The 17,834-nt window shown below is 40.2% G+C and overlaps 2 protein-coding genes across 6 annotated transcripts in view; one reads left to right on the top strand and one right to left on the bottom strand.

The window, feature by feature from the left end:
• The window catches only part of dnajc13 (DnaJ heat shock protein family (Hsp40) member C13), a 28,475-nt gene extending 23,745 nt beyond the window's left edge, over positions 1-4,730 (bottom strand). For 3 of the 4 annotated variants that reach the window (XM_019276249.2, XM_027274087.1, XM_027274088.1), the window contains exons 1-2: positions 4,559-4,729; positions 1,799-1,879 (exon numbers count right to left, since the gene is read on the bottom strand). In XM_019276249.2, the coding sequence (XP_019131794.2) occupies positions 1,799-1,866 (68 nt within the window). In that variant the 5' untranslated portion in view covers positions 1,867-1,879; positions 4,559-4,729. Of the gene's footprint in view, positions 1-1,798; positions 1,880-4,558 lie in introns of all 4 variants that reach the window. The other variant, XM_019276250.2, reaches the window with a different exon arrangement.
• Positions 4,731-8,270: 3,540 nt separating this feature from the next.
• On the top strand, positions 8,271-16,049 carry lztfl1 (leucine zipper transcription factor-like 1). 2 transcript variants are annotated; one of them, XM_019276246.2, is made up of 10 exons: positions 8,271-8,594; positions 8,922-9,046; positions 9,153-9,347; positions 12,125-12,182; positions 12,638-12,709; positions 12,818-12,883; positions 12,966-13,043; positions 13,352-13,510; positions 13,646-13,749; positions 13,897-16,049. In XM_019276246.2, the coding sequence occupies exons 1-10, from the start codon at positions 8,592-8,594 to the stop codon at positions 13,913-13,915; spliced, it is 879 nt and encodes a 292-aa protein (XP_019131791.1). In that variant the 5' UTR covers positions 8,271-8,591; the 3' UTR covers positions 13,916-16,049. The 2 variants fall into 2 exon arrangements, with proteins under 2 accessions (XP_019131791.1, XP_019131790.1); XM_019276245.2 differs by having other exon boundaries at positions 8,274-8,594; positions 13,334-13,510.
• Positions 16,050-17,834: the final 1,785 nt, after the last annotated feature.

Raw genomic sequence — 17,834 nt, 5'->3', positions numbered from 1 at the left:
TATTCACACTGTGCTCCTCTCATATTAACTGTTTAAGTCTGAGATGATCCTGAGAGTTTTCTCTATAAAAGGCCATGGTTAATTAAACTATTACACAAAACGTGGGACAGTCTGAAGGCTACGTCTTTATCTGAAACTAAGCCGGGTGATTCCTTTTCACGGGGCAAAAGTATCCCACAGTATTGTGTATCATAGAGGTTGGTGTGAAGCAAGATGAAAGAGGATATCCTGACACCTTCTCTTTCTCTTTCTGTTGGCCTAATAAAGCTCTCTGTGACTTGTACCCCTCTAATGCAGCAGACGACGCACATCAAATGAATTGCACCGTACGTGTGAGACTGCTGTCAAAAACTAATGTCTGGCTGTCGACACTTGTGTCTGCAACTGCAGTTACATTTCACTGATAACCACAAAGTGCATTACGCAAGTGCCAAATACAATTTCATTTTCATTTCTTTCTACTCACACTCTCTCGCACAGCTGCCCAGTAACTAATATTGTCCTGCTCTATCTCATATTTCTCTCTCTCTCCTTGGAGAGTCAGATAAATAACCTTGAAATGTCAATATCCATAAATTAAGTTTCAATCCCAACGATTCCAGACAGGTCACGAGGAGGGTCATGGGCCGTGGTCAGCTTGTCAGATCGGCCATCGTCACTGAGTCGCTCAGGATGGGGGATTGGCCCTACTGTGTCCACCACACATGCATCAACACTCGGCCCTGACGGACGCTTCAGGAAGCATTAGCAGAATGAAGCTCTGATGATGGCTAATGCTCGGCAGCCCTGCTTAAGTTACCCAAGTCAATGGCGAGCCTTAATGGGACAGAAACATTTAGAGAGCAGGTATTGGAAATGTGATCCCACCGGCTCGCGGCTCAAACTGGAACGTATCCATCCTCTAAGCTTTGAGGGCCACCAAGTATCTACATCAAGCACCATCCAGTTGTAGGCATACACTGTATTAAATGTGTTATATAATCTATGAGATGTTGGACTTGTTCTGCTGTGATTTACCACACAAATCCACGTTTGTTTTTATGTCAACACCTTGAAGAGTGCCAAAATAAAGTCACCTGACACACACTGTACACACACAAACACTTTTTACTCTGTTTTAGTTAAATTCAGGAAAAAACATGTCCTCAATTCCCAAGTAAACAAAAAAATATCGACCTTGTAATCTTCATAAGGAAGACAGTACATGAAAGAAGACATATTTACCTAGTCTCGTAAATTGAGTGTATCTTGTTACAACTAGCCATGGTAACAAAATATCACTGTATCACTACTTTACTGAACAGAATGCTGTCTGCCCTGTTCAAGAGGTAATACCCTGTCTATAACAAGCCATTTATTTACTGTTACTCCTATGAAAGCAGGCTGAAAGCTGCTGTAACATTTATGAAAATATTAATATCTCTTTCAGACTTTCATGTCTCTGTATCCATACAATACAAGACTGTCAGCACTTGTTCAAGGGTGTGTTTACCGTCAGTATCTGTTTCTCTGGGTTACATTTCAAGAGACAGTGCAGCTCTACAAAAACACATGTCAGTTAGTGCTGTTTGGTGGCTGCTGACAGTGGTCCGCAGACCTCCTATCCGTTGCTGAGATAAGGAAGTCGACACAATGGAGGCATTGAGTCAAGAGTTCAAAGTGTCTTTAAAAGGTGACGAAGGGAAACTTTAACGTTGCCTTCTAAAGCGTTAAAACAAAGGAAGATGTGGAAAAGACGCCGCCGCAAGGGGCTGAAATCCTATCGGTGGGGTTAAAAAAAACAAGCTGTGGGTCTTACTTTCCCCTCCAGGAGTGTTTGGTAGTGTAAAAACAGGCCAGGTCTTTGTTCTCTTTGACGACGTTCATCTTTTCACAGGACCTACAAAAGAGAAGAAAGGTTATTGTGACTGGGATGAAAAAGAGAGAAGGGTGAAATAAGAAATAGATGGGAAATCTATTCATTCATTCATTCGGCAGAAAGAGAACCAATGGCTCGGTTAAATGTGCGAAGTCAGCAAATAACCTCCACCATCTTTGTCATTACTACATCAAGTTTATGTAACATGCATTCCAGTACACTGCCACACACACTTCACACAGCCATTCAATATTTTGCAGCGTTACACGAGACTCTCCCTCGGCTACAGAGCTCAGATTATCCAACAACTGTGTAGCCCGACGCTTCATGACGGACCGATTCTTCACTGTCATTACCTCAGCTATGAGCCATAGCATCAATGCAGCTGGTGGCACATGACTTACAGCTTGTTACAAACCAGGCTTCCTAACGCGAGCACGCACTCTCACAGGCTCGCTTTGAAGAGAGGCATACTTGAGGAATCACTGGGATGTGATCTGCTCAGCAACAAAAACATAAAACAGAGAGGAAGTAAAGGTCTTTCATTCCTGCCTGATATCACAGGCACAAAAAAACAACATGACAGCGCAGCAGCTGACCGTGTGTCAATAAAGTCTGTTGCAAAGCCATACTGGCCTATTGATCGCTTCAGATAAAGAGGGGTCTAATCTGAATGAAAAATCCTTGTCATCTAAGTTAAAGACAGCCAGATGTCCTCAGAGCTGGATAACAGATTACCTTGTCGCTAAATGTGAAGAGTTTCTTTTTCCAACTGGGACAAAACACAAAGCGTTGGTGGGGACGGTCAAGGGAGATACATTTTGACAGATTGTTTCACGCAAATTGGAAACAAAGGCTTCAAAGACAAACTAGTTAAAAGACAAGCATAAACAAGGAGGGAATAACTGTCTCTCTCTGGTCCTGAGTGCAGTAATTTGCTGGCGGCTGCACTGTGACAAGGGGAACCTGTGTCAGCACTCTGCCAGGATCCTGGAAAAATCTGACTCCAGTTTTCCTTTTCCTCTCCGTTTCAAGCGTGCAACCGAAGCAAGGAGCAAAGCAAAAACAGCCACAAAATGATGGACTCCACCATCCACCGATTGTTTGTGGTGTTCAAAGAGGGGCTGCTTTCAGGTGCCGCCACACTGGACGAGGGCCTACAACAATTAGCCAGTTACGGCGTGTCAATAATTGATGTCTGTGCTGGAGAGACAAAGGTGCAAGGAACAATCCAGAGCCGGGGCTTTGCATCAACTGCATTCATGGAGCTGCATAATGAATCTAATCCAAAGCAGAGGACTGATGGAAACACACACACAATAGAAGATGTTAGCAGCGTGATCTCTGCTGCTGCTGCTGCTGCTGCTGCTGCAGAGGGCAGTGCAGGTTTTTATTATATTACTGTGATGAGTGTAAAAAAAGACCAAGGCAGATTCCAGGATCGGGTCATGTGATTGCCCTTCTGAGCTCTTCCTGCCTGTATGCAGATCAATAGCACATTATCCGTGGCTGCTGGCTATCCTTGACAGTGAGTTTTACAATTAAAAAAAAAGAAAAAATTAAACAGGTAGTGAAGTAAACCAGGCTTTAAAAGCAGCAAAGCACACAACATTTACATGCTAACTGGTTCCAGACAGGTCTCACAACTTTCTTTGTTGAAAACTTTAACAAACACAGCTTTTTGATCACCGCTTTTAACACAAGTGTGTGTGTGCGATCACACGGCGTATAAAGTAACACCGCTCTGAACGGGACCTGAATAAAAAGTCGCAAAAGGTGGCAGCGTTATGTCGATTAACACCGTCCAAAGAACTCTCTCTCTCTGTCTATTTGTTTGTGTTTAAGTCCTTGTTTCTCACAGCTGTTGGGGGAGGATAAAAAAAATAATAAAGTCAGATCATCTGCTTCAGCATAAATGTACAAGGGGTACAAGGGTCAAACCATCATGTGCCCCTTACATCATTATATGGCCCTAACTAGTTTTTAACAGTTAGAATTGATGTTGGATAGAAATCTTTCACAATAAAGGGCAAATAAAAATAAATAAAACATCTCCATGGGGGGTAAAAACCAGAATGAAATATTTCTTTTTTTTGTTTGTTTTCTCCTGCACTTGAGACATGTTGCAATGTCCTCCCTGCATTTGTCAATTACATGAAGCAATCTCCAAGAAGGGGATGTCAGGAACTTGACTTCCACTTCATCCAATGTGGTTAAAAAAAAAAAAAAAAAAAAAGGATTTCACGATTTCATCAACCACTTGCTTTGCAAATCGTTTCTTTTTCTTGCACATGACTAAAGAGGGGTAAAATAATAAGTGCATCTGATGGTGGATGTGCAGCCTGCTCCTGATCTGTCAGAGTAAATCCAAATTAAAAACGTTACCTGGTTCTCAGGCGGTTGGGCAAACTCTGCTTCATTGCAACGGGCCTAACAACAACGGTTTAACTGTTTTAACAAAAAGCGCGACAGGAGGGGAGCTTCAGCGACGTCGACGCTGTCGCTACAACCCTTGCAACTTGTTTCACAGACAGCCCTGACACGTTTGTTGTCGGCGTTTGTTTGCCAAATGTAGGAAAGAAGAAAAAAAGAGGGGGGCTGTGGCAGGCTAATGTTTGGTTAGCCTCGAGCTAGCGGCTAACTAGCATCAGGTTTTAAAGTGGAGGAGGAGAGTGGCAGGTGCTAACGGGCGTAGTTTACCTGTAAAATCGCCGGCGGTTGTTGTTCGTAGCCTTCCCTCAGCCCCCCCACCCTCCTTCCGAGTGTGAAGTCGTCCCACTCCGGTGCTGAAGGTGCTCGGTGACGGCGTTATTCCCCTCAACAGGGCTCAGGACGCTGCCATATTCCTGATACCAAAAAAAGTGCGCGGCACTGCGCATGCGTCGGAGGCCTGCCTGTCATGCGGCTGTCAGCTGATTGGTTTTGTCCGGGCCGCGACATGATCGAGATGACTGACTCCGGATCAGTTGTTCTTCATTTTTTTTGTCAGTGTTTGTATTAGTGCGTACAGTCTAAACTGACCTCAGATCGGTTTGTTGTGCGGGGGCGAGAATTTTCAGTTTCCGTTTGGATTTATCGGGAACTAAGGATAAATTAGTACTAACTACACATATTAGACCCTATTAAACATATTTCCCATGCACCAAATAGTCACACATGTACTGATATTGACAATTTTAACCATCTTCTTGCTAGAATAGACTTGAATCTGATGACATAGAAACTGTCTTACACTTCGCTATGTTCTCTCTGTGTGTTTAGCTGTTTTAGGAGATTGAAAGGACACATAAATTCATTTTTTTCTTTTGTTTTGCAGCTATACAGTAATAAGTAGCCTACAAGGTGAAATAATAATACCCTTTACAGAAGGATTATTATGCCCCCTAGGGATACTGTCCCACTAATGCAGCAATACCTCTGCTCAGGGTAAAGTTCAATCAGTGTACAGTATTTGTAAAGTTGTACACTTATAAAAGGCTGCGACCAGGACAGAAATTAACTGGCCACACATGCACACATGCATATGCAGGCACACATACACAAATATGTGCTATCAAAGCCACAAAAAACTGATTAAAAACGTATCAACTTATAGATGGTTGGCTCTGTGAGATAGCAACTAAGACCCCTGGTTACTTGTAAAGAAAAAAAGCATGCAACTTTAAGTAAAATGTATAATGATTGTATTTGTATGTCCTATCCTTTTCACTACAACAGTTTAGTTCTGTCAACTGCTTGCTTGTAGGAGCCCACAATGATAGATTGTAATGCTTTTGTTTTATTGGTTATTATATATTACATTTTTGTGCTCTCATTGAATGATTTTCTCCACATACTTTTCCCCCTGCAATAACCCACATTCTTCTATAATTTAATTCAGTCGGTCAGTCAGTTTGAACACCAGCTGCAGATATGACATCAGCTTACATTAATTCTGGTTTTGCCATATAGAGCTTAAATACATGCATGATGAAAAGTAACCGCCATGGTTACGGACCACTGTAGAAGAGCTGTACCAACATATGGAACTCTCACAAACACATATAAAAGTAATCTATGACTTGTAAGCCTTTAGGAAATGGTTTAAACCGAGTGATGTCTAGTCCTTTTGTGAAATTGTAAGTGACTCACCGTGATTGAAGGTAAAGGGGAAACATCTTGGCCTCTGTCACTGTGACTGATGTATGCACACTGATCTTGAGCAGTGGCAGCACAGAGTGGTCACGTTATGAGGCATCTGATTAGTCGACCAACCATGCGCTGCCCGTTAGTCTAATTCAATTATAGCTAGAGAGACATGAGGAAAAAAGTTTCCTTCTTTTTTTCTAAGAAACTTCCTGAACAAAATGGACAGTGATGTCCTTCAGGCTTCAGTGACAGACCGTAAGGAGACAGTGCAACAGAATCTCTATGAAGTTTTTATTTGGTTCACATGCAATGTGTTTAAAGACGGGTGACTGATGGAGGAACCAGAAAGCTCATGATGAGTCCCACCCGTTAATCAGCTGAAACACATAATAATAGCCCTGTAATTGATTTGTAAATGTAGATGCAATGTGTTGCTGTTGGAGGCTTTATCTATTATTATTTAGGAATGTAGAGAGATATGGATGCCACATGATATGCAACAATGAAAAGTGTTTGAACGTTGCAGAAGAAAAACAGTAATACTACAAAACATGGCAACAGCTTTATGTGACTGAAAGATGCAGTCAGTATTGGGTCAGTTAGTGTCAAATTTGCTTTTCTATGGAGCTATTAACACAAAATCATAAACATAAACTACTAATAATGTCATGGATAGATAGGTACACACAACCCCAGCAAAACATTAAAGAATGCACTAAATGACAATGTACACTAAGAGTAATTTGGTTTGATAAGTATCCTGATGTATCCTAATCGAAAATGTCTTAAAATATCAAGAATAAAGCAATAACTTTTCCTATGATGGCTTCTGTTATTTCCACAACATATTCCTACTATTATTTCCAAAGTGGTGAGTCAGTCAGTGTACAGCACAGCAAGACCACTGTAAAATGCAAGGCCCCTCTGTGGCTGTAAGATTAGCTTTGCTGAAACAGGACCAGTCTGAAATATCTAAGGGCCCTCAGGAGAAAGACACAGAGGTTTTTTTGTCAGAACTTGTGCTCCTCATACACTTCTTTCCCAACTCTATGCTGCCATCTACTGCTGCCTACTATACATTGAAACAACCCTAATTGCCTCCATGCTGTATGTTTAATTCAATTCTCCTAACTCTTCTGTAGCCACAACCTGTGAGTCACACTCCTGAGAAAAAACTCTTTTTGGTTATCATGCTGTGACTAAGAATATTAATATATATGTGTGTGTGTGTGTTAAGAATGAGCTCTTTCAAAATGACGCAGAAAAACTACAGGCTTTCGTTATGAGTTCATAGAATGACACATTTTTGACCTTTTATATAGTATGACAATAATAATAATAATAATAATTTGACATTTCTTAAAGATTATAGTAACATCAATATTTATCTATATGTAATTCAACTATTATGGCTGTGTTTGTTGTATTAATGTTTGCACAAGTTATTGCACAAGAGTCAATATGTATATTTCTTCATGTATATTTTTTAGAGGTAGAATCTATCTATCTATCTATCTATCTATCTATCTATCTATCTATCTATCTATCTATCTATCTATCTATCTATCTATCTATCTATCTATCTTTATTATATTTAGAGCAATTCTGCATCAAATCATATATATCATATACATACATGAACCTAAATATAAGCCATGTCTGGTATTTATTAACAAATGAAACCTGGTAAAACCATTTTAAATGTTTAAGTTGCTATATTTAATATCCAATCAAATATCTATCTATCTATCTATCTATCTATCTATCTATCTATCATAAATAATCTAAAGTATTTGGCGAGTATAACCAAATTATTTATGTTATATTCTAGTTTTCTGTCTATTATGAAACCAAATCTCACATTATTGTAAATCAGGGGTGGCACATCTACATTATCATTATTATAGGTTAACCAATGTTTGAAGTCTTTCCAAAACAAATCAGATAGGATAGATTGCAACAGAACAATAAATGTTCAAGTGTTTTAACTTCTGTTTTACGAAAAAGCACATTCATTTCACAAGTCTTAAAAATTCAACGCAAGGATAAATGTCATTTATTGTTTTGAAGTGTCGATTTAGGAGAGATAGGAAAACTAAGAAATTTATATCTAATTCTCTTGGAATTCAACGTGGAGTATTCCTTTAACATATGTTTTCTTTTGAGGAAGAAAGGAAAACAATTCTTTGGTGAGAGTAGATCTCAAAAAATGTTGTTACACTTTTTCTCTATCTCGTTTTTTATATGTGTTATGACCACAACACTGTTTGTTCCGCGATGTACGTAGCGCCGTTGAACGCACCTCCCGTAACCAAGGTGATGACGCTCCTCTCCGTTACCAAGGCACTCTCAAGGCAAACACTAGCTCGGACCAGCTAGCCTAGCCGATCTGCCAGATAATCTTAAAGCGATGATATAAGCCCCCGTCCCTCCTCTGCCTCCTGTTCAGCGCATTAACCGACTTTAACTTTGACTGTACGATAGTTCACTAGAACCTTCGAGCACACGGCGACTTTAGCTTCTCGTCCGGCTGGCTGCGGGGCCTAAACTAGAGGCTGAAACACCCATTTAACTTAGTGACATTCACGTTAGCTCCACAGCCACCATGGTGAGTAAGCTGGCTATCGTTTGCTGCTTCTGTTGTTGTTGTTGTTGTTGTTGTGTGGATGGATAAGCCAAGACCACCTGTTTGCTTTTTTGTGAGTTAAACGTCAATGCTCTTATTTTATTCCTCCAAAGATAGCACACTGTGAGCTCATGTGAGCAGGCCCTGTCACATATTAGCAGAGGGGGAAATCCTCTTGATGTTAGCTCATGAGCTAGTTGTGGTTTCCATTACAGCCTCTCTCTCTCTCTCTCTCTCTCTCTCTCTCTGTGTGTCTCTCTCTGTGTCTCCTGTTTCATCTTTTTACTCTCTCGTCTTGTCTCCACGCAGGCTGAGTTTGGGTTTAATGAACACCATCAGAGTGAAGTCATCAATTACATGCGATTTGCACGTTCAAAGAGGCTCCTGAGACTAAAGACTATTGACTCATGCTTCGAGGAACTCAAAGACAGCAGGTGAGTGGTCATACTTAAGTTTTTGGTATCATTGTTTGCATATAAATATCACTTTCACAGTTCTGATTGACCAATAATGTGTACGCCTCCCCCTTCTCTTCTGAAGGCTGTCGGACGAAACCTTCACAGTGGACGAAGTGAGGGAGATGCTGGACGGGCTGCAGGCGGTGGTGCGTGGGGAGGTGGAGATGGAGCTCATCAACACGGCCCACACCAATGTGCTGCTGCTCCGGCAGCTCTTCTCACAGGCGGAGAAGTTTTATCTCCGACTGCAGAGTGATATCTCCGAGCTGGAGAACAGGTGAGCGACGAGGAAAGATTCAGATTCAGGCTTCCCCGTTAACTGTCGGGTTAATAGAGTGTTTGCAAACATTTAATAAAAGGTGACATAATTAAAGTTTGCTTCCACAGGAGTCCACATACATCTTTATATGAATATTATAGAATATGAAGCACCTCCGGAGACCTAATAATATTATTTATTAAATGTGCTCTTGCAAGATATTTATGTTGTATGCACCAAAAAAATCACACATCTTATCTTTGTTGGCTGTGGTGCAAGCACAGTGCAGATAATTGATCATTAAATTAGCTGTAAAAACATTTTCAAATTTAAAGTTGCCCTTTTTTAAGCTTATATTTTGATAGAGACAGCTGAAGACTGACAGGAGACAGAGACGAGGAATGACATGTCAGGTCGGATTCGAACCCTGGGCTTCTGCAGCAGGGGCTGAGCCTTCAGCACACGGGGCAGCTGCTCTACCAACTGAGCTAAACGCCGCCCCCAAACATTTTCAAATTTAAAATGATGTGACAGTTCAAGGTCAAACAGAGTGACACACCAAAGTAAGAAGTGAGCTAGGCCTCTGAACACACAATTTCATCTTGATGTTCACGAGAAAAAAAACCTCCATATTGTACCACTTCCTCCTCAGCGTTCTAGCATGTTGTGCCAAGCAAAAAGGTCACTGCCAAGCCACATGCTCACACGCACATGCACTATGTGAATACAACCTTTTCTTTCTTTTTCTTTTTTTTTTTTTCCATTGCAATGATTTCCTTTTCACAGTGACGTTCGGTTACGCCTGAAAACCACAACTACTGCCACCATCTCACTTTATTTTAAGGTCAGTTAACTGAAATTGCAAAAAAACAAAAAAAATCGCTGCAAGTCCAGTGAAGAGTGAAGAATGTTAACCAATCTCAAACCATTAAAAAAAGTGAATTTAAAGAGTGTAAAGTCAATGAGAACAATCCTCACTAATAATAATCCTCACTACTGATTGTTCACAGGGTTTTCTTTCTCCCTTCAGAGGGAAACTGTTGATAGGCAGGCCTGTCTCACTAACAGGGACTTTTTTATTTTTTGGAGAAAGACCCGTTGGAGTTTCTATTGAATTTTTTTAAATTCAAATGATATTTTCATTGCTTTTCGTCTCTTAAAAATTCCAATAACAGACGTCTCATCAGTGGGTGTCCAGGTCAAAGTGAAATGTGAAAAAAAAAACTTTTAAACTAACTCTTTAAAATTGTCCTTCATAATTAACGGTGGCAAAAAATGTGTGACCATCTGCAGGCCCAGATTACATTTGAAAAATAATGTGTAATTAGATTCTAATTACATTGTCAAGGACTTCTGATTATATCTGATTAAAATTATGAAGCTTTTTTTCATGACAATGCTTTATTAAATCATAAAAAACACATATGGCCTAATATAATACTAATAATACATAACATGCTATATTTTGTGTTTGATTTTGAAGTAATAAGAAAGTTTTCAAATTAGATTACTTTTCTTTGTAATTCAGTGGGTTACATTACTTAATTACAGAAATTGACGTGTAATTTCATATTGGGTAAATGAACCCTGGCCACATGTGATAATAAAAATAATATAAAGTCTCTAATAGCTCCTTATTTCTGTTGTTACTAAGCAGGAATGCCGAGAGTGTCTTAGAGTGTTTTTCTCATGTTACAAGCCTGAACATAGAGCAATGCGGGCATGTACATGTGATACCATTAAAGATAAATCCCATTTGAACTGTTGTCAGAATGCAGCTTATGCACTCTTGACATTTCTCGAAGGCTCTTTGGCACAAATACAGTCAGGTTTTAGAGCACAGAGTTTGTCATATAGATAAACAGTAATATGCAGTGCTGCCATTGGATTAAAGAATATCAGTGGCAGTTGTTCAACAATGCTGCCTTTGATAAACACACATTTGAATATGACACTAAAGCCCAAAGCACACGTCATCCTGTTCCTCTTTTTACCACTGAGATAGAGGAAGCAAGACTTTTCCATGTTCACTGCCTTCATATTATCTGTGCTGATCTTCAGCAACTGCGCAAAAGGTCATAAAATGCACACTTGACTGCTGTCAGCATGTTATGAACTAATATGAACTAATGCTGTTGGCCAGTGTGATCGTTATAAAGCTCCGCAGAACAGGTTTGAATGTGCCTCTATGATATTCAGGTGAACTTCACGTAACATCTGACCTCTGTCACCTTGTCGAATGTTTTGAAGATGTTCTTTTGTTTGTAATATGCAGATAGTGGGTGGATAAACAAGCCCTAAACTTCTTTTTTTTTTTTTTGGAGGGCTCTACGTGACTGATATGGTGTTTTAAGCCAGGAATACGCCCCGTGTCACAGCCTACGTGTCTTCAGCTCCTTTTTAAAAACCACATTTAAGCTTCTCAGAGAGCTGTTGTTTTCACCACAAGCAAATGTCTTTTATCATAAGTGCTAAACTGCCACCAAGAACAACGGCGCTCATTTTCCTCGCCAAAGTTGCATAACTGCCAAATAGTAGATAGTCGTCATGTCAAAAACATCAACATCGCCATCAACATTGTGGTGACAGGGTGACAGTTATGCGAAGCGATAGATAACTAGATATGAGGTCAGGTTCACACTATCTAGTGTTATTGTAACTTTCCATTACTGTAGCCTATAGAAAGAGGTTTCATTATTAATAAAATTTGTGCATAAAATCTTTTGTTCTGTTCTCGTTTCTGTTTTGTTCTTATTATTTCACCGCCTTTTCTTTACTCTGCTCTACCCGTATAGGGAGCTGCTGGAACAAGTGGCTGAATTTGAGAAGACTGACTTTAAAACCGCCGATAAGGTGCGTATAAGGTGCAGCTCTGTCACAGGCAGACCTTCAACCATCACCGTTAATGCGGTCGTCATTAATCATGCGTTCAAAGGATATTTATACCCTCATGGAATTCAGTAACTAGAGAGCAGCACGGCGTTCCTTCACCATTTTGACAGGTTTTGTGTGTCAGGCCGCCTTGGCCTTGCTTAGCCGTGCAGTTCAGAAGTTACACATGACTGAGGTTGACGTGTGGTTTCATGATGCATGGTTTAAAGGAAAAACAAAATCAACTTTGTAACGCGATACTCTGCTCTTTCATGGGTTTGGCCATTAACACCTCAGTCATCTCCAGATTTCCGGTAAAAACAGGACTCGACTTAAAAATAGGGTGTTTTTGTGTGTTTATTCTTTTGCGTTTCATGTTCACGATAGTTGCAAAGTATCGTCATGTTTCAAGTTGTGAAGTGTTACGTTATTCTCAGATCAACCAGGAAACAAGCAAACCCAAGCTAGCACCTCTGAATGAAGGTGGGGTGTCAGAACTTCTTAACAAGGTGAGGAAAGTTGTGAATCACATGAATCACATTTACAGATTCGTCGTAAAAAGGTTTTGCCCTCATGATCATATTCTTCACTCCTTCGTTTTTTTAATATTTCTTCAGGAGATAACGAGACTACAGGAGGAAAACGATAAGCTGAAAGCCAGGCTGCGGACTTTAGAGAGCCAGGTATAACAATTAGCCATACATTTGTTTCAATAACACAGCTTCTGTATTATGTTGAACTCTCTGCTCTGATTGATTCTGTTAGGCAATGAGTGCACTCGATGAGAAATCCAAGGCAGAGAGAGCTCTGAAAGACCTTAAGAAGACCCAAGGTGAACAGCAGGTACTGTTGAAAGCAGCGTCATCTTCTTCTCTGGTGACATTTTGTGTTTGCTGTCCATATTACTGCTTCTTTTTTTTTTTAGCTCTTTATGTTTTTTATTTTATTGCATCTGATCATTTGCTGTCATTTGGTTTTATCTGCTAACCCGGACCTCAAATGGTACGTATCCAGCTGAACGCTATGTTGCTTGTGTCCGTCAGTGTGTATAGAAATAGGGTATAGATTCTGTAGTGTAAAAGGTGTAGTAGCCATTCATTCCATCTGTACTTCTGTTTTTTGTCCTCTTCAAGCTGGCTGCTAAATCCCAGGAGATCAACAGTCTCGAGGACACAGTGGCAGCTCTGAGGGAGGACTACGAAAGGACTCTTAGCGCCAACGCTGTATCCCAGAAGGACCTGCAGGAGAACCTGATCTCTTCTAAACACGAGCTTCTGCGAGTACAGGAGCAGTTGGCCTTGGCGGAGAAGGTACACCCAGAAGTATTTGTGCCAGATAAAGTTGCTATCCTGCCCAGTTATTGAGACAGTTGGAACTCTGTGGTTGCGTTCAGCTTCTTTGCAGTTATTTTCATGTGTTTCATGTGTGTGTTGCATCTCGTGCAGGAGTTGGAGAAGAAGTTCCAGCAAACCGCGGCCTACCGCAACATGAAGGAGATCCTAACCAAGAAGAATGAGCAGATCAAAGATATTAGGAAACGATTGCAGAGGTGAGTATTCATCTTCAGGAATAAAACAACGTGAATATCATCGAGTCCTTTCACAGTGGTGTATTCTTAGAGGGAAAACACCACAAGCGAAAACCCTCTTGCCAAGAAGTTTGCCTAATTTCATTCGTGCTGCTTTGTCTGTTTCAGATATGAGCCCAACGAATGAGTTCTACCCAAGGCAGCTGGTTAAACAGGTGGCCAGAGAGTGAGACAGAAAAATTTATGACTGTGGTTTGGACAAGAAACCACCAGTTCCACTGCTGTAAGACAAGAGAGACAGAAAAAAAGCACTTCCACAAGGAATTGTTTATTCATGCTTTATCTGGCATCTTCAGTAGTTATTGGCTTTAGTAGAGAGCGGGGCGCGGGGAGGTTGGCAGTACACCCAACTGAACACGCAAATGAGCCTTCTTCAGCTGTGCTTTTTTTTCTACGTCTCAATTTGGAGCTCACTTACAGTAGCTAGCAGACTTCCCTCAGTGCTCTATGCAATTACTATCATGTCCCTGTTTGAAGAGGCCTTGTCCATTTGTTGATATTGGACAGATATGTACTGTCTGCCTGAAGCTTTGCAGTCTTATCTATCTGATGATTATAGGTAATATTTAGCTTTCTAGCACCGGGTGTTTAGTCTTAATTTTAGCAGCCCCCCCTTTTTTTTTTGTAAGTCAGTTTTTATTGAGTTTGACCCAAGCCGGTTTGTTTATTAATGGTGAACAGCTTCAATGTTTCCTGATGCTTTGAGGTCACCCCTTGCTTTAATTTGTTACCCTAAAACTAGCATTTCACACACAGATATTTCCAATGATGCGACATTCTGCGAAAGTCTTATCATCGAAGATATACCAAATTTTCTTGCGTTTATTTTTTCTGCATATTGAACGACAATGGGTAGTGATCTAGAACGGTTTCCTTACTTCCCTACACAAAGGGCATAGAATATTTTTGTCTGGAATCTCTAACTGTGTACTTTTCGTATTGCTGTGGGTGATGGAGTGTAAGAGAGAGAAAAAAAATATATACATGATGTTCATGAAGTAATGCTCTTGTAGAGTATGATACATCTACCCTATATTACACTAGATGTGCATTTGTTTGTATTGTGCAAAGTATGGGGTAATAAAAAGCTGTTACCAAATATATGTGGTCATTATTAGTGAGTTAAGTCATTGCAGGGAGGCATCGTCATAGTGTTTTACATTTTTAATCATCTAAACATTAAATCAATTTTAAGAAGGATGATTTTATTCTAACATTTGCATTACATGATGTATCAGACTGCAACATGCCCAGAGTTTCTCTCTCTTCTGGCCCAGCACATGCCGGGATTGGCTTCATGGTGTTGTGTCACTGATAAACAATAAAAAGGTGGAAGAATTAAAATATGAATGAATCAATTATGATACATTTAAGACGTTGTAAACATCACTGTGTCTGGGGCTCAGCAAGGGGGCGCCATACTGCAATGATGCACAGTTTATTAAACTGTATACATCTCTTCATAAACCATGAAAACAATGAAGGAGAGTAGGGGGAACATATGTGCACATGACTGAGGATGGTGCACGCTTTAGTAGTCCCCGAGCCTCCTCCTGAATTCCCTTGATACCTCAATCATCATGACGAGGGTGGATGCAAACACTGTGGAGTGGAGTATGAACAGTAACAATTTCAAAGCAATAAGGCTTTTTTTTTTCTTTATTAGATAGGACATGTTTATAGAGAGAGAGAGAGAAAAAGGGGGATGAAATGCAATTATTGCCCTTGGGTTAGACTGGGGATGTTGCTGTTCTTGTGTTCGTTGCATGTCTGTCAAAGCAGGGAAGCCCCACGTTTGCATACATTATCTCCTTCATGCGGGACTGTTATGATGGAGTCTTTATTGGTTCTGTATAATGTTATTCTGAATCAAAGAGACTGACCGATTTAGTACGATAAGACAAGAGAACCTCCCCCACTTGCTGAGCAGAATAAATATCAGGAAACCAGTAAGCGACACAAATGTTCATATGGTCGTGAGGTGCAACCTTCTTTAGCACCTTTCTTATTTTTTGATTCAACACATTTAATCACTTCATCTGCTTGCCTCGCATGTGTTTACCAGAGTAGAATGAGATTGTGGCGAGGTGGTCACCAGTCAACCGTCAACCCCTTGTTGTTTTCAGTGAAACTCCTCAAGCCACAGTCTGCCCTGACTTAAACTTCTGTTTTTGTTTTGTTTTTTTCTTTTTCTTTTTTTGCGTCACTTGAGTCACTTTTCGTATTATAGGTGCAGAAAAAAAAGGGGTCTGGGTAAAAAGGCGCCAATGAAACAAACACCTGGTGAAATCAACATCCTTTCAAAAATATCCAATAAAATATGAGTGATAAAAGTATCTTATCCACATGTTTATATCAAAATAAAGATCATTCGAATTTGTTATTGTGTTGCATTTTTCTGCTCGTGTATTTGAATTCACGTTTGCATGCATCTGTTTTCTATAAGTAGCAGCTGAGGAGTAACTGTCATGGGAAAGCTGCTCTTAATTTCAGATAGGATGCAAATGCTAAACAGTTGTCTATCAGTGCATGAAATAAATCACAGCGAGCAGGTACACAGGAAGTGGTGACTAGTTTCTGTCAGTACCAAACTCAATCTCTCGCATTGCTGAGAGCAGCGACAGTGACAGTACTTTCCCACAATATGGGGCAACTGTTAATGTATGTCATATGAGTATATGTGCCCAATGACAGTAGCTTCCTGCTCACTGACAAGCCATCAAAGGGGTTTTCTCAGTTTCACAGACAAAGTCAAAATCTGTTGTTTGGTTTTTCTCCAGAATGATCCCTCAGCTTTTTGAGAAATAACGTTAATTTCTCAATAATAAGGTGATGTCCTGCGTGATGCGTGAACACGATGTGGTTTCCAGAGGAACAACAGGTCAGGTAGCCTTAACTTTTGAGTTCTAAAGTACAGTACAGTTTCTTCCCCTTACAAATGAAAGTGAAATTCATAATCAGTAAAAAAAATAAATAAAAAAAACAATTGTCTCACTTTAAAAAGCAAGTTTATCATTACAAATAGGGGTCCAATCCATAGGCGACTGGGGTCTGGTCTAAGGTCTGCTCACAATGGCAATGCTAACTTGCTTACACAGGTGTAACGTTCACCACGGTCACCATTTTAGATTAGCAGCATGGTAACATTTGCTAATTAGCACAAAGTACAACTGATGCTGATTGGTGGGTAATTAGTTTTGCAGGTATTTGGTCTTAAACCAAAGTGCTGGAGAGTTTATACCTGATTATTACGCTCGATTCACTCAAATCCACAAATGTCAACCTGATGCTGTTACTAGGGTTAAAGTAATCTGGGAATCATGAATGTTTCCACCCAGTAGTTAGCTCAGATATTTAAGTTTGGACCAAAGTGATGGACCTACCAACAAACCAACAATAAAGTTCCTTATAGAGTCCCTGAGTAACCCCAGTGCCAATATTGTAGGTCTTTATTTCAAAAGCAACAGGTAGAAGAAGAGCTCTGGAGCAAATTAGCAAATTGATCTTTTGTTGAGTGTTTCAAGGTCGTGTATGTATATGTATCTAACAAAACTAACAAAACTAACAACTACTCTGTGCTCCTTTACACCTTTCTCAGCTTATGTCCTCCTCTGTAAGTCGCTTTGGATAAAAGCGTCTGCTAAATGTAATGTAATGTAATGTATGTGGTGTACTTTTTTTCCATAGATCTTCTGTCTCTCCCTCGATTTGGCTCCTCAACTTTATCTCCTGATCAGCAGGCCTTGGCTTTATGCATGTGACTGAGTAACTACCACATACCAGCCTGGAGACAAGTGATTAAGGTTGTAAAATGTTGAGACAGCATATCTTAGAGGAAGGTGGCACGTATGAAGATTAGCAGATATCAGATACTACTACATACTTTAGTAACTTCTGAGAATGATTGCTCCGTGTGTTTTAATCTTGGAGATTTATTGATGTGTTCCGTGAAAAAGCATAGATGTAGATAAATGACTCAACACTCACACACACGTCAGTCTCCCGTCAGGTCCTCTAGCTATTATGCAAAACATGTACTATACTTG

The sequence above is a fragment of the Larimichthys crocea genome, chromosome XXIII, assembly GCF_000972845.2.
Source record: "Larimichthys crocea isolate SSNF chromosome XXIII, L_crocea_2.0, whole genome shotgun sequence".
In the NCBI taxonomy this organism is placed as follows: Eukaryota; Metazoa; Chordata; class Actinopteri; family Sciaenidae; genus Larimichthys; species Larimichthys crocea.
Note: the sequence above shows the minus strand (reverse complement) of the source record. Positions and strands in the feature narration are given on the sequence as shown.

What these genes read in the sequence shown, in the direction of transcription:
- lztfl1 (XM_019276245.2), top strand. An exon ending in ACTTTAAAACCGCCGATAAG is followed by an intron (nt 12,183 to 12,637) that starts GTGCGTATAAGG and finishes CGTTATTCTCAG; the next exon opens with ATCAACCAGGAAACAAGCAA. An exon ending in AGACCCAAGGTGAACAGCAG is followed by an intron (nt 13,044 to 13,333) that starts GTACTGTTGAAA and finishes GTCCTCTTCAAG; the next exon opens with CTGGCTGCTAAATCCCAGGA.